Here is a 26,679-nt window from a genome sequence, read left to right as displayed (position 1 = left end):
AGAAAAGTTTAACAACTGATAAGGGATGGCTGGCAACAACATAACATTGTACCCGTGCCACAATATGTATTATACAGCTGATCCCTGTACTATGTCATCTCAGTTACTCACTTCTGCCTCCTAACGTTACCAGACGTGCAAGGTACAGGAAACAGCTACTCAGGTAAGTCAGATACTCAAAACATTCTTGGCAGTTCCCTCCTCCAAAGCAGTTCTGTTCTGGTCGTAACCTTCCAGAACAGTGAAACAAGGGCAGCAGCACACGAGTCCCATCAGGGCCAGCTGGCTGTCTTTGGGCTCCTCCACAGCCACGCTATGCTGTGATGGCTCTAGTTATAAGTCAGTGCTTTGTTTCAGCATTTTAAATTTGCATTCTTCCCATTTAAAAAGGTAGGATAAACTAGATGCTATTATAATATGTCAGGTATACCAAGGCAATCACATGCACTCCAGGATCCCCTTAATAAAGATGATGAACAGACATACCAGTTCACATGGAGTAATTCATGCCTGAACTGACTTGTTGAGGTCACCTAGTCATTTTGCAAAAGTGTTAACTTTTGTAAAAGCAGATCTGCATTCAAACAATACTGATAAATAAAGAAAGGTTGGACGTGGTGCTTAGGGACATGGTTTAGTGGGTGACACTGGTAGCAGGGTGACGGTTGGACCAGATGATCTTGAAGGTCGTTTCCAACCCTAATGATTCTATGAAAATGCTACGCTCTTCTAGGTCCATTTCACATTCTGTAAGTGAACAACTGCCAAAACTAGTTTTAGTAAGAATAGCAACTTAGATTTAGAAAGAAGTCTAGTATCCTACCAAAAACCAAGATGAAGTCAAAGAAATATTTCTAAAAATTGTTAATGATCATGTGAATGCTCCAGCAGGAATCATGAAGCTGGAGAGAACAATGAAACTCAAGGCTTCATAAAAATTTTGCTGTGCACCCGATTTCTAAACAACAGAATAAATTATTAGGACAATAACCTCAAAATGTTTAAAATGCAATAATAAGCAGTACCATCTCATAAAAATAAGTTTTAATATTAACAACTTAATTGCAATTATTACAGATTAATCTCGCTTTTTGCAAAGTTCAAACAATGCTCTAGTCCTGCGCTGTTGCACAAACATGGATCTATTCCTCCTCATTCTTCTGCACTGATTGCACAGCTTTTGTTTTAACCCTATTTCGCTTTCTTCTTCTTTTCTTCTTTTCAGCTGAAGGCTCCTTGCTCTCCTGTGTTTTCTTCTTCTTTTTCAGACAGCTGAGAGGATTGGGGCCACCTGCCCTTTTACGTTTTCTTCTCTTTTCACCTTCTTGCTTTGCTAGTCCTTCTTTTTCTTTAAGTTGCACAATGCTTTGCTTTTGGTGCTCTGGAACAAGCTGACTTGTCTGCAACGTTTGAACAAATGCCAGAGACTTAGGAGAAGGTTTGTCTAGCACCATAGTGTTCTGAATAATAAAGAGGAGAGGAACGCCAGCCTTCTTTTTCACTTTGTTTGCTAAATCCTGGTCCTGTAAAATTAAATACTTTAGTCAATATTTTGGGATTAAACAATATTTGCAATTCAAATGCACCTACTTTTATTACAAAACTAAAGATAAATTACATTACAAAAAAGATAAGAAACCTAATCTAGTAGATATAACTGGCAGAGTCTTTCAGAGCAATTTAAATTTAATTTTTTTGCCTTCTGATTAGCTGTACTTCTGATGGAAAATTTATTGTTTCCTTTTTTCTTGGATGTGTAAGCACATATGGATTTTTTGAGAAAAAGTCCCAGTTTATTGGTATTTAGTCCATGATTTTACAAAGAACTAAAATAGTTCATTCTATACCAAGTCATTTAAAACTCTCTGTATCTTACATAGGGATAAAGAATTTTACTGTAAACCATTTAATATCTTGCATAAGTGTTACATCTACAGTCCCAATACCAGATCTAAGAAAAAAAAACAACTTGCCTTTCTTAAAAAATCCTTAAAATTGCAGTTATACAGTGTTTTAACACAATATCATTTCACTTTTCAGACTACTGTGCACAGCAGTTCAGGGTTGTGGATACATACAAGCAATAGGCAAACTGACATTCAGCTTTTTTCTTACATATCTGTAGGTAGTCAGTGCATTTTCTCCACTTTCTGCTAAAGTAAGTAATATGCTTCCTGGGTAAAGCAAACAAGCTGTTCAAGTAATATCAAGTAATACAGAATATTCTCTATTTCATAATTAGCAATTACATTTAAGAGTGAAGAAGGCTTTACAAGATTAATTTCCACAAGCTATTTAAAAATCTCATAATCAAGGTTTCCGTAGATTTCATTATCCTTAGGTATCAAAGGATGACTTCAATGGAAATGGTGTTACATTTCCCATGAGCATTTACCTGGGTAGCAATAAAGAAGTGATGAGGGTTGCCTTCTTCAACCATGGAAAGTAAACAGGCCGAGCCGCTCACAGGATCCTTATGGTGAGAACAGTTTTGAACTTCACATCTTTGGGCAATTAATTTTGCTCCATACAGCGGTTTCCCCAATGATTCCAATTCTTTCAGAACACATCTAAAAAACAAAAGCAACAATGATTTCTAAACAAGGAAATAACTTTTTTTTTTTTTACAACATTAAAAGGTTGACATTATGAATTGTTGCATGTGAGTTAATATGGCATGAGCAATGCCCACTTATTCTGGCTCTGTGATCTGTAAATGGCACCCAGTAATCTGAAAGGATTAACCACCCCAAATGCTTCAGTGACACTTCCTTGGTTCCAAACAAAGTTCACCAGTTACAACACTAAGTTACATTAAATGGATTTTAAGATATTTTGTATCAAAGGCAATGCTAAATCCTAACATTTATACACCTGAACTACTACTTAACAAATAACATTATTTGAATCAGCACAAATTGATTAAACATTACATGCAAGTTAAACTCTGCATTGGTATCCATCACCTCGCTTCAAACTTGCATCAGAATCCAACTGATTCACACAAAAGAAGATAAAAGATTCTCCACATAATTAAAAATCTAGAAGCTTATGGCTTCACAGCATTCCAATAAGACAATAAAATGCAAAGCTGAAGTCCTCCTCTTGGCTCTGCTTAGAGATAATGTGGGCACAGGACAGCGTAGCAGTCTATAAGGATGCTAGCTTGGATCCTAACTGCATGAAATTCAGAAACGAGCAGGGGATGAAACCTAACCTACCTAACTTACTTTGGCTACTGAGTCTTACTATTACATGTGGAAAGAGGTAGGAATGTATGTACGGCCTTGAAATACAGCTTTAAGAATGCGGTACCATGGCAATTCATCACAAGCGGGCATACCAAAATACTCTTCTAATCTTTTATTTATCTTACAGTTATCTGAGAAATAACTCCAAGATATTAAATAAAAGTATTCTTCTCTCCTGAGAAGAAATTTTAGCTGTTGGGGAAAAGTATGGAGATTTCAGACTGTTCTTTTTGTAAAGAATCGCCAAGTGAGCAAGAACATTTCCTTAAGGAAGCCCTGGTTATGCAACAGATGTGCTTCCTCACCTACTACAGTGTGCTTATAGAAGAAAATGAGTCTGTTCAGCTGTCCTAAGTAAGAACAGGTCAAAAATACCCATATATATTGCTTAAAGAAGGATGAAGTGATATTTAAACAATTGGAATACAGTTTCAAAGTGATTTGCAAACCTTTAAAAGCTAGAGGTGTGACTTGATCCTTTCAACTGCTTAGAAGCATGGGGCACTTCTGCATGTGCTATAGAGTGAAAGAGTGGTTAATTTTTTATCCAAGGGTATACATCTTACTGATATTTGCAGTACGTGCCTCTGTGATGGGCAGTGGCCTATTCCATCCACAGGTGATGGTGACTTTATAACATACAATACTCAAAGTCAAATAAAAACAATGGCAACTTCAAGGCAACTTGGGTATTTATTCCACATCATCATCAAGCACACCCATTAGAGCAGCCACTCTGAGGAACAGGTTGCCCAAGGAGGTGGTGGAGTCACCGTCCCTGGGGGTGTTCAAGGAGAGGTTGGACGTGCTGCTTAGGGACATGGTTTAGTGGGTGACAGTGGTGGTAGGGGGATGGTTGAACCAGATGATCTTGGAGGGCTTTTCCAAGTTTATTGATTGTATGATACTGGCAGGCTGAAATTCCAGTCCAGCACTACTTCCAACGCCCACAAGAGACTGAGCTTGCCTCTGCTGGCCTCACGTTGCCGAAACCACGACAGGCACTAGGAGAAGCTGACCCACGTGCCACCGACATAACGGGTTACCCCCTGCACTCCCATCCCTTTCGCATATTTGTCATCTGGGGAAAAGAAACAGCTGCTTCTGAAGGAAGCTCCCTCCCCTCCACACCCTAACTGAGCGAACCCCCGCGCTCCCAGCCCCACCGCCCTCCCAAAATGGCGCCGGTGCCTGAGGAGGAGCCGAGGGCGGGCGAGCCCCTCCCACCCCGCGCATGCGCCCCGCTCCCCGGGCGCACCGACCGTGTGGTGCAGAGCTGCGTGGGGCCGCCCAGGTAGCCGGGGAGCTGCTCCCGGATCTGGATCTTGTTCTGGAGCGCGGCGTGGCAGAAGGTGCCGTCCAGCAGCACCTGGAAGGGCTCGCGGAACTGGAAGTTGTGCTTGTAGAAGCCCATGTTCTTCTTGGCGTGCTTCTGCCGACGCAGCTTCATGGCGCCGCCGGCGGAAGCCGCGCTGAGCCCGCCCCGCTTCCCCCGCCCCGCCGGGTGCCGCCCGCCTCCGTGTCCGTTGTTACCGGTTCTCCTTCTCCTTTGTCACAGTCACAGAATGGCCGAGGTTGGAAGGGACCTCTGGAGATCATTGAGTCCAACCTGCGTGCCGAGCAGGGTCACCTAGAGCACATTGCTCAGGATGGCATCCAGGCGGGGTTTGGGTATCTCCAGAGAAGGAGAGTCCACAACCTCTCAGTGCAACCTGTTCCCGCGCTCTGTCACCCTCACAATAAAAAGTACCACCTTTTATGGAGCCAGAATCTCTTGTGCCTTAGTTTATGCCCATTGCCTGTCACTGGGCACAACTGAAAAGAGACCGGCTCCATCCTCTCGACACCCTCCCCTCAGATATTTATACATATTGATGAGGTCTCCCTTCAGTCTTCTCTTTTCCAGGATAAACAGGCCCAGCTCTTTCAGCCTCACTTTTTTGCTCCCATGTGTTCCTCCGTCTCTGGGAATACCCTGTGTCGGGTGTGTAGCTGAGGAGAGCCAGCTGGGTGTCCTGCCCGTGGTACGGGATGGCTGTATGAGGCGAGCGAGTTGCTTCAGGCACATAGCTACCCCTTCATGCAGATTACCTGTAAATTAGTTTGTTATTCTGTGTTTTGGGATGCTGTTCTAGCATCTACCATTTATTAAGAGCGGAAATACACTTTTTTTTTTTTTTTTTTCTAAATCAGTATAATGGTTAAATCATAATTACAGTCCCAGAGAATTCAGCGTCAGTGTAGTTCAATCATGCATTGGCATACTTTTAGGCAGGATTATTCAATTCCTACTTATAGTGTTTGGCTGTAGTAGATATGTTTATGTATATCAAGTTCTACGTGCACAAAATTCAAGTTGAAAAGCATGTATTCTGCATTTTAATACTTTTTTTTTTTTTTTTTCACGACGCATAAACAATGTCATTTCATTGTAGCATGGGGAAACAGCTGTCATTCAGAAAGCTAGATGGCACAAACCTCTCCCTGTTCATCTGAAAACCTGAGCGCACTAGACATTTGGCAGTTAACAAACTGAACTTAATGCCAGTATTTTAGGCATGCAAAGAGGATGTGATATCTTAACACCATCGAAATGATAATTAGAGACATCTGGCTCTGTGCAGGTACAACAGGAGACATCTTAATGCCAGGGACAACTGTATTACAAGCAAGATACTGCAGGTATCTGCCAATTTGCTCATTGTAATCAGTCAGTCTGCTCTAAGGTCATTTAGGCAAATACCAAGCTGTCATACTGTGTTGTTGTTGTTCCTGTGTTAACAAATAGGTATTGGGAACATCTGCTTCCAAAAAAGTTACTTACTGTTAAAAGAAGCTGAAAAGCAATGCAATTAGTTACTGTTCTAGAAATTAAAATGTTTAAATGGGGAAAAAATGTTAAGTGCTTGCAAGATGAAAAGTGCAAAGAACAGGTTATTGAAAGTATTTTCCATGGGATATGAGTGTGCTGTTGGCAGTACTTTGCTGTTAAGTCCTTTCCAGCAGTATTCAGGGAGCAGCTCCATGTGTTGATGAGTGTCATGAGCATACATGGGTACTTGCCTTGTTCTGTGGGCTAAGTGATATGCTGAATTTGTTGTTCTTTATTACATTTCATTCGTGTTGCTGACCTATTCTCATACTGGCGTGGTATCCCAGTTCCTCTAATTTCTTAGTTTCATTATATAAAACAATCAGACAAAATCACTCAGCAAGACTCCAAAGCAAAACCTTAGCAGATGAACTCTATTTTTCTTGAAGTAATCTCCTCCTCCTCCTCCTTCTTCTTCCACAAAATTAACTGCCAAAGACAGGCAGTTATTCCTCATTAAGAACACTTTGCCAGCACATCACACACTAGAGGTGTCGGCTAGAATACAGAACTGCAATGATAACAGCTGCTAATACACAATGAGATAAAAAGGAAAAGCAAGTAAATGAGAGCTTGAACTAGTCATAATTTTGAACTAAATGCAAAGGGAGATAAAATCCGGAGCTGGCTGTTAAATACCATTGCAGTGAGATATTTCCCACAGCTCAATTGGTAAATAGTATCATCACAGACAAGTTGTAATGCAATTGGTATGGTAAAATATGTTCAGAAGGATGGCAGGCAAACCAACAGCACAGATTTCTCCTTCATTGTGTGGAAGATAGCATTAACTGCGTGATAGACTACTTGCAATACCATTCAGTGAATTGTATTTCACTTCGGTGCAATTATTCTAAAATTTCCTTTTTGATACATTTTAAATGTTAAAAGTAGTGTCTGTAAGAACACTGTACCAGTCGAGTACTACATTTTCTTCTTCAACATCTTGATAGTATTTTATGTATAATAAAATTATATGTATAATAAAACTATATGTATAATAAAATTCACCATTTTCCTTTTACATTCACTTACTTTATTATTCCTGTGAGGCTTCCATAGAGTGGATGTTTTAACAAGAAACTTAAGGATCTCTTGGGAACTGCTGAATCCCGTGGTCACCAGGACCCGGGGATTGTTTCTTCCTGGCTGCTGTAGTGGAGCCACGTACATTTTGTAGGAGACGACCAGGTGCTGGACAAGTATATACACTTGCATACACACAGAGGGGACACTGACACAGCCAGCCATAGATACAACACTACCAGAAATCGTATATAACATAAGTACAGATAGCAAAGTCCTGTTCTCCCTGTCTGGCTGCTCAGGACTGGAATTCCCAATTCACACCGCATTGCAGATCCCTCACACAGTGGCACAGTCCCCCAGCCCATCCGATATCCTTGCCTAGGAGAGTGAGTTTATACAGAAGAAACAGTTAAGAAAGGGTTTTAATAAGAAGACCCTTCCTCCTCCCCCTTTTCCCACACTTCCTCCTGGATCCACCCCAATCCTTCCTTTCCCTGCCTTTTGGCCATTTCTGCGAACACCCCACTGTAAATTTTACATCATCTCACAAGCCCCTGCTGATACCTCATAAAAAGTTTTGCACAGTCCCATATGCCCCCTCAAATACTTTTTAATTCTTGAGATAATGATGTTTTCCCCTTTTTATCAACGACAAAGGCTGATGCTCTTCAACGTGGCTTTTTGGGTTGTTCCTTTACTGGCCATCAGTTTGTCCCTAAAGAGTGCTGTTCTTCACTCTTGTCTTTGTTACCACCTGCTCAGCTGGTAATTTCTGTGCATCTGTGTGTGTGTAACATGCCACTTAAATTATTTGTTATTTCTTTTGTACTGACTTGTCCTTAACCACATTATTTAGTGAACCAAATGCTCTCATTCATATTCCACGTACTCTTACAGAGGCTGTCTGTAGCACAACAAAACTTGTCGTAAAGCTTAGAGGAAGATACCTCTTTGAAATTACTTGCTATTATACTTGTACAGTTGAGAAGTTTCATCAAATATCTGGCTGCACCACTATAAGACTAAGAGACTTATTTATTTATTTACTTACTTACTTACTTACATATTTATTTTAAAGTGAGCATTTTATCGAAGAACTGGCATTAACAGTGGACTGCCTTCCAGGAGTATCATTGTGGAAAAGAAGGCGAAGAGAGTGGAAGGTGCTGAGGCACTTTGTAGCCTTTGTAAGCTTTGTTAACTCACAGGAACTGTTTCTGAAAGACAGAAAACAGAATTTGAAGTGTGGAACTTCTTTGTCTGAAACACGGGTCCCTGACTGCTGCCAGAATACTTGCAATAATATTAATACCCTATGGGTAAGTATTTATGAAAATAAGTATTTATGAATATACAGCATTTATGAAAATGAGCTGTCACACTAGAGAAGGAGACATATATATCGAAAGCGTGAGCAGAGCTTCATACTGAACTTCCCAAACCTGAGCAAGGATAAGCCATGCTTCAGAGGAAATTGGGCTTCTCTGCTTGCACACAAAAAGACTTGCACCAGAAGAGCATTAGCTCTTTGCAGAGAGGACCGTCTCTTGGCATAAACGAGTTCAACTCTTGTTTTGAGATACAAGGTAAGGCAAGAGTAGAATTAAGTAACAGAAAATTGCTGTGACATGTGGATTACTTGAAGCTATAGCTGTTCTTTAGCTGTTCTTTATCAAAAAAGCTTTGATGTAGGCCTAATAACAAAGATTTGCCTTAATAGCTGGCACTTGGCAAATGCTTGTAGTTTGGCAAGAAAAAAGATCTCAACTCCTGATTCTCCCAAACTTGTCCTGTGTCAGACCTTTTTAATCTGAATGTGTTGCCTTTGGGCACGTGTTGTGCTCTGTGGTTATCTGCAATAAGTCCTAGCACCAGACATACTTAAATATGAAAAATGAACTGATTTACAAAAATGAAAGGGGTAGGGTTTTCCTTTACAACATTTGGAATCAAAACTATCATAAATAAACACACGACAGTAAAGCATGATTGGAATATGTCTGAAAATACTTTCCTAGGGGTATTTTAGATTTTTTTCTGTGGTATAAATAGGCCACAGAAGAAGATTCAGCAGCATTTAATATACTAAATTATTATTTGTCAGAATGTTTATTATTCATTGCTGGCTGCTCCTTTCATCACCTTGGGGCTGGTTTTGAGCTTTTGAATTTTACCCTTCATCATGTACATTCATCTTTTACAGTACCTATTTTTCTATTATCTCTTGGGAGTGCAGCATCTGGATTTATAATAAACATGGCTGTGACAATCCCTGCTTTTTCTTTATGTATTGGTATGAACTCAGCAGATGAGAATTTTACATGTGATAAAGCTTTCAGAACCCTTCTGGTCCTACTGTTACTGTACTCCTCAACTGGAAATTACTTCTGGCTTAAATACCCTAACTATCCATCACAGTACATCCCACATTAACGATCTTGTAAATTGTATGTCATAAAAAGGAGACATTTAATGTGGAGGTCAGGATATTTAGTTTCACTACATACTGGTGGCTTCCATGGGTAAGAAAAAGAGTACAGCGGACATCTATGTGGGCTTTTAAGTGGCTGCTTAGTAGCAAATAGGTGGAGAATGCTCTGGAGAACAAAGATTTCACAGGAAACTTTAGCTTTCCTACTGGAGCAGAAAGAAATTAGAGGGCTGAAAATAATCAGTGGAATTCTTGACAGTTCATCAAATGTTATCCCAACCTTTTTATCTCCCTCTCTCTCTTTTTGACCGTGAGCTAAATTTCTACGGGTGCTAAACAAAATGGGTTACATCAGCTAACTAAATCTTTTATCTTTCAGAGTAGATACACTAATACACATCGCTTAGGTTATGCAGCATTTTTGGTTGACGGAGCTTGTTAAGATGTACATGTACATACAAACAAAAGTTTTCATGCTGCTGCAAGTACACACAGGGGCATCCACTGAGAGCAGCCTTTCCTCCTGCACTGTTCATCAAGACGTGCACTCGTTAGTTGCCATTCTGCTCCATGCATGACATTGCAGCACCGCTCCCTCTGCACTTGCAGAGCTTGTAGATGACTTGAGCTAAAGTGTGATATCAAAGTGCCATAATTTAGAAAAATAGGAAGTCTGTGGAGTACACAAGACTGGCATTTAACACTGTGTGGCAGCTGATGTGAAAGGTAGATGGAGGGGAAGAACGTCTTTATGCTGCTTTACATTTTGTCTCCTGTTGTGCCTATGAAAGTACCCATTGTTTCATTCTGAGCAGAGCATCCCTCTCCTTCTTTCAGTTTTTGTGATAGAAAACAAATATATCTGGTCCACTTTAGTTCTTTTGGACGACTGCACTGTTGTACTTTGGAGATTGGAGGAAGTTGGAAGACATAAAACATTTTATATTTTTTATATGCTTACTTCCATTTGTTTCCTGATTTCTTGTTCTTCTTGAAGTTTGTTATCTTCTGCATGTGATAGCATACGTGTCATCAACAATCAGAAGGTACATTAGTTGATTACAAAGATAAGGCTAAACAAATTGACATCAAAAGTAAAATTACGTGGTTAATTTCTTTAATTTCTTACTTGAGATGAGAAAATAATTTTATGACCAACATTCTGATTTATCTGAGAGAATTCAATTCTGCTGCATCAGATATTGAACATATCTTTTCACCCTTTCATTGATTTCAGGTAGAAATAGAAACAGAGAAATGGAATCTTTAAATGTGGAGATAAATGATACATATTCCCCATACTTACATAATCTTCTAACTTGAACCTTCTACTACACTAAGAGCTTGTATCTGCTTAGAAACTTCCAGTAAGTTTGTGCAAATAACTATTTTCTTTGCTTTGCAGGCCCAAAATTAGCAGTTAAAATGTCAAAGTCTTTTTCATCAGCTAGATTTTCAATTAGGTAATTTTATTGTTAGTTTCTGTGTCATTTTTTGTTTCTGTTAGTTGTATGGTAAAGGTTTTGAGGCGCTATAGTGATGGTCCATTAGTAATACTACAAAGTAGCTATAAACACCTTGAATGTGGAAAGAGTGGATAAGAATAGAAGGTAACTGAAAAGAGTTATTGGAAAACAGTTATTGAAAAAAAGCAGAGAAAAAGCTGAGCAGTGAAAAAAGTGTTCCAAAAGAAGAGCTCATATTTTTAAAGTGTTTCATTCATGGGCAGAAATATCTTATTATGCTACTGCCCAGAATAGCTGCTCCATTATTATTTCTATTTAACTGTAATGCTTTTACATTTATTCAAACAAATGCTAAAAGGTTATCTGTTTAAGAGCATGGCTGAAACCATGTATGACCTCTGAAACCTCCATTCTTCTTGAAAAGAAATTGAATTTTCAAAGCTCACATTCTGGCCCTGGAGTTCCTTTATTGCATTTGATGTTTGTCTCCAGGGGTTTCCATGTGGCTGTAGCTCCCACCTTCACCATTGTTCTATCACTGCTGAACCTTATTACTTTCCATTTCTTATTTCAAATAAAAAATCCAATAAAACCAATTTCTTCACTTTGATTCTCTTGGAGAAACTTAGAAAAAAAGTATGGAATGGATTTCAGTATTGGCACCAATAATGTCTAAAATCACAATCAGCCCCATGACAAGTCCTAGTATTTAGAAGTATTATTCTTTGGGACAAAATGCCCATGCAATTATATAACGTGACGTTAAATTTTCACATTGAGCTCCTCTGTGGGCAGCAGTAAGCACTGGATGAATACCTGACCCTTCAGAAGATTATTATTTATCAGTGAAACAGGCAGTTGTAGACGCTGCAGACATAAGTATGCAAAGGGCCTGACTTCGGTGAAGGGATTTATATCTGAACAAAGGGGGTGGAGAGCGCTACCTTATTTATCAGCGAGAGCCTTTGTCACCCTGGAGTTGGTGTGCCAGGGAGCATTTCCTTAGGACGGAAATGCTGAGGTTGGCAGAACACAAGTGGCTGAAAAAACGTGAATTACAGAGGGTTTATACACGGCTCTGCTTCTAGGAGCTGTGGGTGTTTGAAACTGCCTGCACGTGGCGCTCCGTGCTCCTGAGCACAACTGCGGTTAATGGATGGGCAGCGCGTGCGCTTGGCAAAGCCGTGACCACTGGAGAGCCCAGGCCACCGCCCTATCTCCTTCTGACCCCTTTTGTCTGTAAATAAAGGAAGAAAAGAATGAGCATTTAAGAGATCTTGCCTGCCCCGTTTCAGTCACAGCTCCCAAAACTCGATTCAGAAGTCTTCTTGCTGCTGTCCGTCCATTTTCTCCCAACCCGTGGCAGAGGGGAGCGAGAGGCTGGGTGGGTATCCTATGGGATATGAGAGTGGTGTGTAACTGAGAGGATAGTATCAAAAGGCAGGCTGTGAATACAAAAGGGATTTCAAAAGGAACGAAGAGACCGTGCCACTTAGCACGGGCAGAATTACGCAGATTAAGCTTTGCCCTTGTACGTAGCCATTAAGGAAGGACAGCCTTACGTTCGCTGCAGCGCTCCCAGATACAAACCCCGCTCCACAACGGGACGATGTTAGATGCTGACTTCTCTTTCGAGTGATGTACGCACGACCTACGGCAGAGTCGGTGTTACATGTAACGGCACATTGAAAAGGGGCAGCAGTCTGCTCGGATGTGCCAGGTGCCTGCATTCCACCGCGCTTAAAAGAAGAGGCCCGAATACCTCATGTCCTCCAGATAACTGAACAGGAAACTTCTGTGGGGGTACAAGATATTACAAGGCAATTTTAACTCGGTGTTAGGAGAATCTGTTGCCACCGAGCTGTGGAGATTACTTTAATGCACGCAGTTTCTGTTTGTAGATAATTAATGTTGTTTAAGGCAATTGGAGCTATTAATGCCGCTTTGTATTTGGGGTGCTGTTGTGTCTCAATGCAAGTACAGACTGCTATCTGCGTATCCTAAGTGATTCTTTTGTATTCCTGTACACTTTGTGATAATGAAATTAAGGCATTCATTATGCGCAGAAATATTTGGAATTGCTGAGGGTAGGGAGAAAAAAAACAACACAGAATTCAGACACAACTCATTAACCAACAGGTAACAAGTCATTGCAGGTTAGCCGATCTCTGGTAACTATTCACGTGGATGGTCTTAGCCTGCAGCATGTACAAAAGTAATTCAAGTTGCTTTAGCCCTTAAGGTAAAGTCAGCCTGACAATTTGGAAGGGATTACATCTTTGAAGCCTTAATCAGATAATTTCCATTTAGCAGCGCTCCTTCTGCTCATTGCACTGATATGGTGCAGCGATGCCGTGGAGGGAGATGACACATCTGACTTATATCAAGGTTCTTAGGCAGGAGTGAGGAATAAAAGGGCTTTGTTTGGTTCCATCTGCCTTCTGACTTAGACTATCATTTAAAAATGACCAATGGAGTTTGGGCACCGCTTGAGTTTTCTAAACTATTTTGTGATGGAAATCTTATGTTTGTGGTTTTCCTGAGTAGCTTGGGCGATGCTACTCATTTTTTTTTTTTTCAGTTTGACATCCTTTTTATGTCCTCTTTTTCAAAAAATGAGTATTTTAAATGGTGAAATTTTCTATGACCTCTTGCCTCCAGTGACGTGATGAGTTCTATATAGTAGGAAGTTGATATTTTTGTTTCATTTTTCATGTTAATCATAATTAACTAAATTGATTGAACTGTTCTGGCAGTGCACTAAATAATGAGAGCCCTGTGCAAGTCCATAGAATACGGCTATTTTATGTGCCCACAGCAACGGCTTTGAACATGCTGATGTTCTGTGCTGTAGATACTATTTTTTTTAATTATGTGGACTTTTTGTTTAAAAACTGATAGGCATGAATAATGAGTCACATTTATGTTATACAAGGGGTTTTCATTTCCTTTTCAGATCCCTAGGAATTTGCCGGTGGTAAAGCACTGTGTGTTTACCGATATACCGATAAAAAGCATTTGCGTGTTTTTTCTTTGTAAGTACCTTTCACCAACATCTTTGAAGTAGCCCACAGATCTCCAGGAGTCCGAAGGCTGGAGTTGAGAACCACTACATTATCATAATATTGCCTCTTAATCTTAGTTTTCTTTAATTAAAGCTGTTTGATCATATTTGTAAATTAAATCTGGATATGCATGCATATATAACAGCACCGTGAAGTATTAATATTGAATCAAGCGACTTTGTTCTCTAGAAAAACTTCAAAAGGCAATGCCAGTGGGTGTGCAACAGTCATGGAAAGCTGCTAAGGGTAGGACTCCAATTTGCAACACCTACACGATGGTAGAGCTCATTGGCCACGGAACACCACTGTGAAACTCTGTGTTGGTATTGCATCAGCCCTTGTGCGAAGGATTTTTTTTTTCAGAACAGCACCCTAATCCTGCTGCACATGCACACTTAAGTCTCTTTGGGGCACATTTGACCTCCTTGATGCTGCAAATTCTAAACTTCACGCTCAAACTCCACTTAATGGATATCCCCCGATGGGAAATCTGAAGTGGGCTTCATCTCACCAATCTTTAGCCATCTATTGTGAGGTGTTCATGGCTAAGCCAGGCATCTACGTCTGTTGTTGTAGTCAATACAGATCTTGTCAGTGATATCAGTGGCATTTAGGTTTTGATTTCCCCGATGGGTATGTTTATTAGACGAGATTCTTTGCTTGAATCTGTTCTAGCCCTCATGCGGGCAGCTGGTAGGGAGCATTCTCTGTGATGCTAAGTCCATTTTATTGGAACAGACAAGTGCTGGGCCTGTCTGCCGGAAAATACAGATAATTTTGGTATTGGCGTTGGTATGTTCCCTTTCCCCAGTTAGAAGTTAGTGTCAATCACACTATTGAAAAGGTTCACAGTGGATTTTTATGAGGTTACATACTCGGCAGAACATCTGGAGAGCGTTGAGGTGCTTGGTACACCTACCTTTCTCAGACAATTTAGTTTTTCAACTCAATGTGGGGTTTGGAGTAGTTGAAGGGGAGGGGGGAAGCAAATCAAAAGCAGCATTTGCCTTTTAATATATCACTTAAACCCTCTCTTGAGACTAATGTGAGACATTGATATTTCAGGGCTTTGTATCTAATGTCATGTTTTTGTATCCTGCCTCAGAACACGGGTTGTTATTCACGCTCAAGATAGCTATTCAAGTACCTTCGCAGTACTCTACTACTTTTAAAGCGAAAATCCTACACTACCAAACCCTTTTTCTCCCGGAGGTGCTTCCCCCCCGTACCAAGCGAGCTCGTTAGCTGCACACCTTCCCCCTCAGCGCAGCCCCTGCCCAGCCAGGACCACAGGGGTGCCTCCACGCCACCCCCAGCCCCCGAGCTGCCCACGGCGGTGCGCTGCGAGCCCCCCGGGTGCCCACAGAGGATCCCCGGAGCCCGGCGGGTGCCCAGAGCCAAGGGGCAGCCCCACGGCCCCCCACGGCCCCCCGCCGCCCGGGGGACACAAAATGGCGGCGGGGCACGCCTGAAGCCCGGCGCCCTCCCACACGGCGCATGCGCGCCCCACTCCCCCGCCCCAGAGGTGTTTCCGCCCGGAGCCTTTTCGCTGCGCACCGCCGCGGCTTCAAGCCCCGCTACCGGTGTTTCGGTTTTCTCTTTCCGGCCGGGGTTGGGCGAAGATGGCGGCACGCAAGGAAGGCTCCGGCGCGGCCGGCGGCGGCTTCGGCGCCGCCAAGGGCAAAGGCAAGGCCGCCGCCGCCGGGGACGCGGCCGTGAAGCAAGTGCAGATCGACGGGCTGGTGAGTGCCCGCTCCGGGGGTCCTGGGGGCAGCAGCGGCTTCGCGGGCCGGGCTCGTTCCCGGAGGGCAGCGGCGCCTCCACGGCTGTCACCTTTCGCCTTTCTCCCTTCCCCTCCTCTGCTCCAGAGCCCTCGTTTTGTGCTTCCTCCTTTCGTACCCAGCGCTGCGGGAAGGTGTGGGAGGTGGTGAGTGTGTGGGGGGTTTCTTCGCCCTTTGTGTCTTTAATCTTCTTTGTCAGACTGGCCACAGCTTACCGTGTTTTGTTAGTACGATATAAAATGTTAGAGTGAAGTTATTCTGGTGAAACTCTTTAGTAGAATTGACCACGCAGACCTTAAGCAGAAATGTCTGCTAAAGTTGGTTCTCAGTTTTGCTGCTGGCACTCTCTGTGTTGGCTCCTATCTCTGCAGTTGGCAGTACTCTGAAATATCACAGAGTGGGGAGAAAAAATAATTACTTGGACGTTTAGGAGCATAAATATTGTTTATTTCTTCATTATTTTTGCCAGGTGTCAATGGAGCACTGTGTAGGTGAAGCACAAATGAGGGTTGGTATAATAGTAATGAGAGCAGCTCATCATTTCGGGGCAACATTGAAAAGCCTGCTGGGCATTAATTAGGGGTAGACCCCCTTGTTATCCCAGAGTTACAGTTTAATAAACGTTTGGGAAGATGAATAATGATTTATTTCTCTGTACAGGTCCTTATGATTGGAAAGAGAACATTTGAAGTAATGGCTGAGAGTATTTCTGCAGTACAGCGTTCAGTTGTTTACAGCATTGGTGCACGTGGCTTATCCGAAGGGGTAGCCAATACTGACCAGCTGTTATGTTTAGTCCTAAAATCAGTAACTGACGGTGGGCTGCTGCTGTTCGTAGCAGGCTAGGACCAGACGGACTCCAGTGTGTGTGTGCAGCTTTTTGATAACGTGTTTGAGGGAACGTTAGAGGGAAAAAAAGCAGAACACAGGCTGGCACCTTTAATTCCATTTCTGTGAGTGTAGAAACTTTTTTAAAATCAATTCTGGGTTTAATAATAACTGTTAAACTTGATTTCTTTTGACTCTATCTCAACTAAAGAGAACAGATGTTTCAAAACTGTTCTCTCTCACATGTGTGATCTGCTTTGTGAACTACTGTTTGCTCAAATGAGCTGTGAGTGGCCCTGGTGGTCTACTTCTGACTGTCCAGCACATGTTCATGAATGCTTTTTGCTTTCTTTTTTAATCTTGTCCTCGTTTGTTACTCAGATACGCTGTGGTGGTGTCTCTTGTCTAGAGGTGAAGGTGGCTTACTGAGAACACTGGGAAGCTTTCACCCTTCCACCTGCAGATGATCTCAATGGATCTTACACAGAGCTCTCTCGGGATGGTAACAGTGAGATTCACAACCTGCTGTGATGCCTGGGGTGAAGGGAAGCCTAAATTTGCTTGCCTTGTAACTGAAGTGGCTCCCTTTGCGAGTCCTCAGATTGTTCTACTCAAATTCTGCTAAAACTTTGCTAGCCTCCTACTGGTTTAAGTGTCTCAACTGTGCTCTCACAAGCTAATGGCGCTTAATTAGCCTTGACCAGAGTAATTACATGCCAAAACTGGGGATGAATTGGTGGGAGTCAGGCAGTCAGTGGTCTGTTTCCCTCCGCTGGCGCCGCATCTCCTGGCGGTGACATCAGTAATGCTGTCGGATGGAGCCGCTTTGAAAGCGAAGGCACACCACGCAGGTTGGTTTGGATTTACTTGTATGAAATGGAAGACACATCAGTCTCTTGTATGCGTGAGAATACGAAAGTACTTTCAGAAAGCCGGATTTCAGGGGAACAGTGAAGTAAAAGAAAAGAATATTGGTACTGGAGAAGTTCTAAATGTCAGCATGTTACCTTAAAACATAATACACAAAAAACATAATACACAATCACACAGCAAAACCTACTTTTCTGGCTTCCTCTTAAATTAGGCACAAGTAGAGCATTTTGTCGTTAACTTCTTTCTCGTTTTAATCTGATTATTTCCTTATTCTATTATGCAGTGGCGCCATTTGGATTTAGATCACGTGCAATTTTGTTCCAGGTAGCGCAAGAGGAAATTAAAAACCACTGTCACGGCGGAAGTAAAAGCTAACAGTGAAATTCTGACTTTTAAGATGGGCTAAGTCCATATAACTTTAAAAAATGTTAGCGCTTTATTAGCGTGCCCCACAAAATAATAGTACAAAAGTTTGGGAAGATTCAGGTAGGTGTCACATTATAGACACTCGATAACTTGAATGAAGCACCTGAGTGCTTTTTTTTTTATAAGGTGCTTCTGAAATGAAATGTGAACGTAATTTTCCAGCCTTCGCAACTTGACAGGCAGGAGAAGAGCACAAGTCTGTACCCTTTTCTGCTAGTAGAGCTGAGAACTCAATCGTCAAACGATACTTACATACGACTAGCTACTCTCCTGCAAGATGAGATCTAAAGTATTTCATTCTGTTTTTGTTACCTTGAGCAGACTTGGTGTAGTTTTTCTTTGTGACAGAGTTAAGGTCACCTCGTTATCACCTTTTGCCACTTGAGAACGGGATGTTAAACAGAACTCAGACCTGCGAAGACTAAAAATTGCCTAGATTTATGATCGGCTCTGGCACTTGTGCACACTGTCACCTGCCTGGTGGTTGCTCAGGCAGCCACTTCTAGATGTCCAGCTGCTTTCACAGCTGGTTGTAACTGCCTTTAATGGCAGGGGCATTGCTTAGGGATGGAAAGAGGTGCGGTTGTGACCAGACACCTGGGATGTCTCACCCCTTGTAGATAATTCAATGTTGTCTCTGCTCGCCACTTCATGGAGAGCAGGGATTATAACATGCTTTTTCTAAGCTTCATGCGTGGAGGAGGAAGGGAAGCACAGACCTGGGGGGTGCATGAGGGAGGGAGGGATGCGTGGAAGAAAAGGACAAAGGCTTTCTTCCCAATTGCTTGTCTTCGACAGATTGTCCACCCCTTTTTTCCCTGCTGAATGGGGAAGCAGAAACAAATCCCACAAATGTGATGTGTAGCTTAACACATTTGCTGGAGGCCTCTGAATTTTTGTGTAGATAATGATGTGCGGGTACACGAGCACCATATTTGAGCTTGAACACTTGAGTATTTCTGACAGAATTTATGGGTGTAGTGTAGAGAAGGTTGTGCCTGACCTTGGGAACTTGTATTTCTCCTGTGTTTATAAGCTTGCTAACTTCTCAGTTCCATGGGTGGATGGCTCTTTGTAGCAAAGACCTCAGGTGTCACTCATGATTTGACCCCAGAGGTGTAGTCATTATTACGTGCTATCTGAAATAAATGTAAAGCAATGCCAGAACTTGCTTGTTTTTCTTCTTTTTTTTTTTTTCCCTGAAGAGGTGTTGTTGGACTTCTGGTTATTGCAGTCATTCAAATTCTTTGAGGGTGCTGATCTGAATTTTTGGAGTTCAGCTGCTGTAATTAATCTGATTTGGTTCACTGACCTGATACTCTTTGTTTCCATGAGGTGCAGTAAACTTCAAGCTGTAAGCTGATGAATTTTGGAATATTGGTAATACTGATTCCTTTATTGAAAGAGGTTTTGGGGCTGGCTGAATAGAGCTGGCAGTTTTATGAATACTCACCTGTGCAATGAAGTGACCTACATAAGAGATGTGTGGATGTGGTGCTTAGGTATGTGGTTTAGTGGGGGACTTGTAGTGTTATGTGTTGGCTGGACTTGATGGTCCTGAAGGTCATTTCCAACCTAAATGATTCTGATTTTTTCCAAATTTTCACGTTTGTTTCCTTAATGCTAACAAACGTCATCTTTCCTCTTCTTCCTTCGTTAAGTCCTGTGCTCATTTGGGATCTGACTTTTTGGTAAATTATCTCCACGGCGCAATTCTGTTCGTGTTCAGTGTTAGGGCCATACCATGAAACACTCCTGTGTCGTGCAGGGTTTCAGATGTATAAGAACACTTATGGGATGTTGGTTTCTTTGGAATACTGTTACTGTCTTGTCTTCAGGTGAAAATTTGAAATAGAGGTTGACAAGGAAATGCTGTGTTACTGTTGTGCCCACTGGGTTAATGATCAAGGTAGTACTTTGGTTTTTCTTGACATTTAAATAAGAGCCGTCATAAAAATATTGTGAAGAACTGCATTTGCAGGATTCGTTATCTCAAACTCCAAGTCTTTCTCAGAATGAGTGTTTTGCTCTTGCGGTTTTTATTTGGGGTCTTTTACACGTGCACTAGAATATAGCCTTTAACTGCGAGTGCCAGCTGTTTGCTCTGCAGGGTCTTTGCATCCTTTATCTCACACAGCAAAGTGAGTAAATGAGGCAAAGAGGACAAACTCTGGCACTAAAACAGCTGCGCTGTGACTGTGAGGGCAACTGGAGCAAGTCTGTCGTTACGAAGTCCCGTGTCCCACTTGGGCGCATCACTGCATGGAGGGAGGGCATATCACTGCAGGGGAACCTCGTTTCGAGTTTGTGGTAACTCTTCAGCGTTTGCTTTCGCAATATTCCCGTTTTTTTTTTTGTTTTGTTTTCAACAAAGTTGTCATATGCATGTTAATATTATTCAGGCTCAGCATAAGGTTGCTTTCCTGCTGGTAGCAGGCTGTTGGGTGACCCTGTGTTTCTTCGTTTGCGTGCTGGTTTCCCATTGCTTCATAGCCTCATCTTGTGAACTTGCGCTCTTGGGTAAGCTTACACAAAATGAAACTTTCAGGCATTCCGTGAAAAAGCTTACAGATCGTCCAGTTTTTAAGTTTTTCAGGAAGTGCCGTAGCTTTAATAAGAGATCCCGAACTTCCACCAAGGTTTGGAGACTTTTCTAGAATGCTTTTTTTCGTGAAACTTCTAATCCTGTTCAACTAAGACTGCACCAAGGGCCTCCTCTGTGCATTTCTGCACATCTCACAATTTCAGTGGTGGTGTCGGGCAAGGTGTAAAGCTGTAAAAACAGGGACGAGCTGCTGTGTCACTTGGAGACGTGAGATCAGGTAGGATGAATAACATTTCTGCTAGATAAGCACGAAAGCTGACGTCATGTAGAAATCGAACTAATATTAAACAACATAGTTGCTCTGTGGTGGGCTGGGGGCCATGTCTGACCACTAGTATGGGGATAATGGGCATGTGGAAGCCGCCTTCTGCAAAAATAACAGTTGTGGGTTGGGCAATGGGCGTCTTTCAGTAAGGCAAGTGTCCTGGCTGCCAGACCAGCTAAGTGCTTTTTATTTATCACGTTTACCTTCAGAGTGGTCACACAGAAATACATTGTTATTGGGAAGCTGTTCCATTTTTTGCATATCCTGCATTATGCGAGGATATTCCAGGAATAAACATAAAATGAATAACAGCAGAGATCGTTTTTGCAGAAAAACAGCTTCTCAACCGACTAAATCCTTAAACACCAGTATATGACTTTTAAATCTATTTCTAACCTCTATTGAATGTACATATGCATTCAAAAACTATATGCAGAAATACTTTTGGAGGACATTATTGACTGGACAATAAGGTTTTCTCGTTTATTGCTCTTGCGTAGCAATGTAATTACAACCATAAGAACACGATAATGCATTAAAATGCTAGTTGCTGTTATTACTTCATTAAAAGGAATGATATTTCCTTTTTTATTAAACCATTGTGTAGGAGTCATTTTCACATTTATGGCCATTGTACATAAATTTTACGTGTTGTAGGAAGTAGTAAAACTTATACAGACTTCTCGAAACTACTGTAGGATTCTGTTCCTTTATCTTCGCAGCTGTTAATGTGGAAAACCTTAATACTAGTAACAAATTGCTAGTCTGGAGTTAGTGAGTATCACCAGAGCTTTTGGCAGAAGCCTTTGTGGATAACAGCAGGTGAGGCATGCCTGAATCTTCAGGCCATCAAACTCGGCGAAGAAGTGTAGAGGCACTAGTAATACTCCAGACGATGTTCCAGTGTCAGGTAACATTCTATCTACTTAATTCTCTGAATATGTATTGAGGCACTTTTTAAAAATTTGCATAGAACTCAAGCTAAACCTTAAGATATCCTTGTCTAGTTAAATAAAATATAAACACACATTGACCAAAACATAACTTCTAACCATCGTCTAGACATACTTGTAGGCTTTGTATTCGCACTAGTGCGGCTATAGTGTAGATGCAAGATTTGACTGATTTACTCCAAGATTGTTACTTTAAGCTTCATTACATTATCTCTGATTTGGTGATGCAGTGTGCTTAATGGTTTGTATTCTTGTCTGCGCTACGAAGAGTTCTGTTTGTTGTTTTTATTTTCTAATCTACATAAAAGCTTGTGAGTCTGCCTTAAAGAAAATAAAATTATTGGGCTGTTTTTTCCATAGTTACTTTACTCACTGTCATCTTATTTAAGTTGCTTGTACCTTGTTTTTTTATTAGCAGCCATTTTTGTCCAGAAAGTATATGATAAACAGGATCACATTCCCAGCTGTTGATAAGGAAGGCCTAGATAGCTTCGGGGGTAAGGGGCTCTTGAAGATGATTTGTCTGATCACAGTAACTGAAAACACAAGATTACATTTACTGGAAATTAGTTTTTGAGATTCATCTTCAAACACATTTTTTTAATAAGAGCTTTTGAGATGCTCAGAAGGAAAGCAATACACTTCCGTAGCATTTGAGTATGTTTCATTTAAAATTTATAATAAATGAAGCCAGTATTGAATTGCCTTAAAAATCTTTGACATTTTCTTAAGTTTTGAATATTGTGCTTTTCCAGTTTTCCTTCTGGTTTCTTCCTTTCTTCTTACCCACTTGAAGACTTTGCAGAAGTGCCCAGGATGTGTGCTCTGACGTTGCATAGCTATAGAAGGGGATTTTAGGACTGCATGTCCTTCAGGCTGCGTCTTGTTTTCTGCGTCCTTCCAAAGAAGTCCGAATGGTATTTTAAATTGAAGTTCGGTCTCTTGGATTTTTCCTTGACCTGTTTACCTTAAAATGTAGATCAGATAGAGACTGAGAGTTAATGTGTGAACTGAACGCTAGCTGGATGTCTTCCTGGAAACATGAATGGCGGAGAACATGCAAACATTTGGTATCGGTTGGGTGATTTTACATATCTCCATATTATATATACACACATACTTTGTATTAATATTTAGGTACGATGAATTGCATGAATATAACCCAGAGGGGAACTGCTGACATATAAGGAGCCCTTCCATTCAGAAGGGAAAGTACTGATGTGTACTACCGAGTTAGAAAGAACCTCATTGGAATATACCTTCAATTTTTTCAGGCTTAGTGGAAGTGCCAGTGAAATTTGGAGGCTTTTTTCCTCACCCCTTTGTTCTCCAGCTGGCTAAGTTTGTTGGTGACACTTTGGTAGCACTCTGTGGAAAATATTCCACAGTGTCTGACTTGTTGGCCTTAAGGGTCAATATGTTGGGTTTACACGGCAAGGTTTTGGTAGTGTAGGGCTGCAGGGGTGGCCTCTGTGAGCGGAGCCCAGCAGCTGCCCCATGTCAGAGCAGAGCCAGCTGCAACAGGACCTGCTGCTGGCCAGAGCCAAGTCAGTAAGTGGTGTTGTTTGTGCCTCTGGGACAGCAGATTGAAGAAAGGGAAAAAACTGCTGTGGCTGCGCAGCTGGGAGAGCGAGGAGTGAGAAGCAGCCCTGCAGCCCCCAAGTCAGTGCAGCAGGAGGGCAGGAGGTGCTCCCGGCACACAGCAGCAGTTCCCCTGCGGCCTGTGGAGAGGCCCCTGGTGGAGCAGGCTGTCCCCCTGCAGCCCATGGGTCCCACACGGAGCAGATCTCCACGCTGCAGCCCGTGGAGGAGCCCCCGGTGGAGCAGGTGGATGTGGCCTGGAGGAGGCTGCGGGCCATGGAGAGCCCCCGCAGGAGCAGGCCCCGGGCCGGAGCTGCAGCCCGTGGAGAGGAGCCCACGCAGGAGCAGGGGGTCCGGGGGGAGCTGCCGCCCGTGGGGGACCCGTGCTGGAGCAGTTTGCTCCTGGGGGATGGACCCCGTGGGATGGAGCCGTGTGGGAGCAGTTGTTGAAGAGCTGCTGCCTGTGGCTCAGTTCGGGAAGGACGGCATCCCGTGGGAGGGACCCCATGAGGAGCAGGGGCAGAGAGGGAGCGGTGGAGGCGAAGTGTCAGGGACTGACCGCAGCCCCCATTCCCTTGCACCACTGAGGGGGAGGTAGAAGATGATGAATGGGGGGCAAGGGGGAAGGTGTTTTTAGTCTGCTTTTAATTTTCCCTGCTCTAGTCTGTTATTAATTGGCAATAAATCAAATTAATCTCCCTTATGCTGAGTCTGTTTCGGCCATGATGGTAATTGGTGAGTGATCTCCTGTCCCAGCCCATGAGGTTTTTCGTTGTATTTTCTCACCGTCCTTCTGAGGAGGGGGAGTGAGAGAGCGGCTGCGTGGTGCTTGGCTGCCTACCAGTGTGAAACCACAATAGCTAGCTTTGTCCGTTACCACAGTAACAGCCGTATAAATCAAAGTGGTAGAGAGTTGAATGAAGTGTGCCAAGAATATTATGTGTGTTCTTTATTCCCCTTTTTATGTTGGCATGTTTCTATTTAAAACAAACAATCTTTTTTTTTGTTGTTGTTTAGCTAACATAGCGTTCCTCCAGTCCTTGGTCTGAGTGGTTTCTTCTAGCATGGAAGAGACTTCTATTTATTCTAAACTGTTGCTCTTGCTATCAGTCTCACTCCTAAATATAGACATTATCCTCTTTGAGATTTCTTAATTAAAAATGGCTAAAGCACCTACATTGAGGTGGTTTGAGGATTAAAATTTCAGTGTCTCTTCTCAATGGGTAACAGGTATGCTTGCTAACAAAGCACAAACTTTAAATGATTTGTAAGAACGCATCGGAGCACTCAGCATCTCCTAAATGTCATGGTAAGTATACTCTAGTGAGGCATTTAGAACTAAAACATCTGGTATCACTTCACACTGTGAAACTAGTGTGCTGACAAAAGGAGTTAATCTAAACGTGGAGGTGGTTTAAATGTGTTGAGCAGTGTTAGGCTTCAGACTTGAAGGGAAAATATAATTTCAAAACAGCCTTTTTTTCCCTGTGTGCAAGGAGAAATAATATGTTGCCGTCTGTGCTACTGTCATTTACAGTCAAACTCCTTGTTATTTGCTCTTCCTGCTATGTGCATATCAGTCTCCTCTCTTGCCTTGTACTTGTGTATGCATAGCTCGTGAAAACAGTGTAATGTGCTCTTTTGGTACCTAGTGGGCTGTTTTAATAGTAAGGAGAATATTGCCACCAAATATCTTTCAAATAATTCACTGTGTTTTAATGATTGGAATGTTACATCAGAAACAAAAGAGCTAGTAAGCGTTACCTTTGTGTCTTATTTTAGGTGTTAGTTTTGACTGAGACGTCTAAGACTGGAGAGGAGACAGTAGCAGGGTTTATTGCTGAGGCAGTACGTTGCCCTCTTGCACACTGAAGTATTGTTAAACATGTTCCTTTGGTTTTCATTTTATTGTAATAAAATGAGATCTTTGCAGTTGTCATGCAGCGTTGTATAGTTCGGGGTAACATCTAAGATCCAGCAGGCCATTGGCAGCAGATAGAGATGCTGAAAGGCCTTTTGTGGTATGTATAAAATGAACGCCTTTTATGCCTTATTATGTAATAGCATTTTTTCTTCTACCCTTTAAACAAATCTTACAGACTTTGAGAGATCTTGGAAGAAGAGGAAAAAGTCATTTTGTTTTTCTGGTCTTTGAAAAAAGATAATGTATTTTCAATTTGTTGCTGGCTTCTTTCCTATTAATCTTTCTTTGCCACAGATGTTTTTTAGATATGATTCCTGTGCATATTATTTTTCCTTGTTTACATGCATGCTCAAAATGTCTTCTCAATGATGGCACAGTTTGAGCATGCTGCTTTTTTTAAATCTTCAGGAAGTGTTAAGATTACAGATGTCGTATCTGCTTTAACAACAGTGCTTAGCAGTTCAATTGTTACTGCATGTTACATGGTATTGTCTTAATGGAAAGTAAATATATTTGTGTAATTGGAAAATTTCATGCTTGTGTAGTTGTCTTGTGAGTGTCTTGTAGGATTATTCAATAATCTAAAATCAAGAATGCAAAACAAAGACAATAGAAGTTATTTAACCTTGATAATGTCTTGTGTAACATGCATGCACAAGATTATTTAGGAATAAGCGTAGGAAAACTCTCGAATCACTTGTGTGTGTATGCTTGTTTCAGATAAGCATTTTATTCATTTTTATGGCTAAATCTAAAGTTAATAAAGAAAGACTTGTTGTTCACTGGAGATTGAAGATGGACCTGAATTTTGCCATGTATATGCAATAACAGGCTAATTTTCTGTTATAAATATTTGGTCGTTTACTGGAAAAGGAGGGTTGGGAAGTTGCTTTGAGCAGATAAAGCTTGTCAATTTTTGCTCTTGTTCTGCTTAAACATTATATCCTGCTTTGCTGTCTGCTTGCTGTACATCCTTCCTGTTCCAGGGAGCCCTGTATCTGTGTGGTATGTAATAGACACGTATATTTTTTTTTTGTGTGTTAAGCAAGTGCCTGTTTGGTGTTCAGGATCTTTGTTGGAGGTATAAGTTGCTTTTTGTCAGTATTCTTTATATGTGCAGATCTGAGGACAACAAGCAACCTGCTTTGTTAACATAGGGCTGAGTTCTGAGCACTTAGCACTCAATTATTTTTTTGTTACATTATTGATGCTGAAAATCGGCAGTCTTAAAGCTTTTAAAATTATTTTAAGGTGGCATACAGTGTTTACTTCAGCTATCATATCACAGTTTGGGGATAATACAAAAGGCCATACTACCTTATCCGTAGG

At 41.7% G+C, this 26,679-nt stretch overlaps 2 protein-coding genes across 2 annotated transcripts in view; one reads left to right on the top strand and one right to left on the bottom strand.

Moving 5' to 3' along the window:
• Positions 1–1,032: 1,032 nt before the first annotated feature.
• On the bottom strand, positions 1,033–4,755 carry UTP23 (UTP23 small subunit processome component). The gene is made up of 3 exons (XM_040546929.1): positions 4,514–4,755; positions 2,396–2,570; positions 1,033–1,523 (listed from the first exon to the last, which is right to left on the bottom strand). The coding sequence occupies exons 1-3, from the start codon at positions 4,699–4,701 to the stop codon at positions 1,143–1,145; spliced, it is 744 nt and encodes a 247-aa protein (XP_040402863.1). The 5' UTR covers positions 4,702–4,755; the 3' UTR covers positions 1,033–1,142.
• A 10,940-nt stretch (positions 4,756–15,695) lies between these two features.
• Positions 15,696–26,679, top strand: part of EIF3H (eukaryotic translation initiation factor 3 subunit H) — an 85,354-nt gene continuing 74,370 nt past the window's right edge. The window contains exon 1 of the mRNA XM_040546928.1: positions 15,696–15,856. Within this exon, the coding sequence (XP_040402862.1) occupies positions 15,737–15,856 (120 nt within the window). The 5' untranslated portion in view covers positions 15,696–15,736. The remainder of the gene's footprint in view (positions 15,857–26,679) is intronic.

This window comes from Cygnus olor, chromosome 2, assembly GCF_009769625.2.
Source record: "Cygnus olor isolate bCygOlo1 chromosome 2, bCygOlo1.pri.v2, whole genome shotgun sequence".
Taxonomy (NCBI): Eukaryota; Metazoa; Chordata; class Aves; order Anseriformes; family Anatidae; genus Cygnus; species Cygnus olor.
Note: the sequence above shows the minus strand (reverse complement) of the source record. Positions and strands in the feature narration are given on the sequence as shown.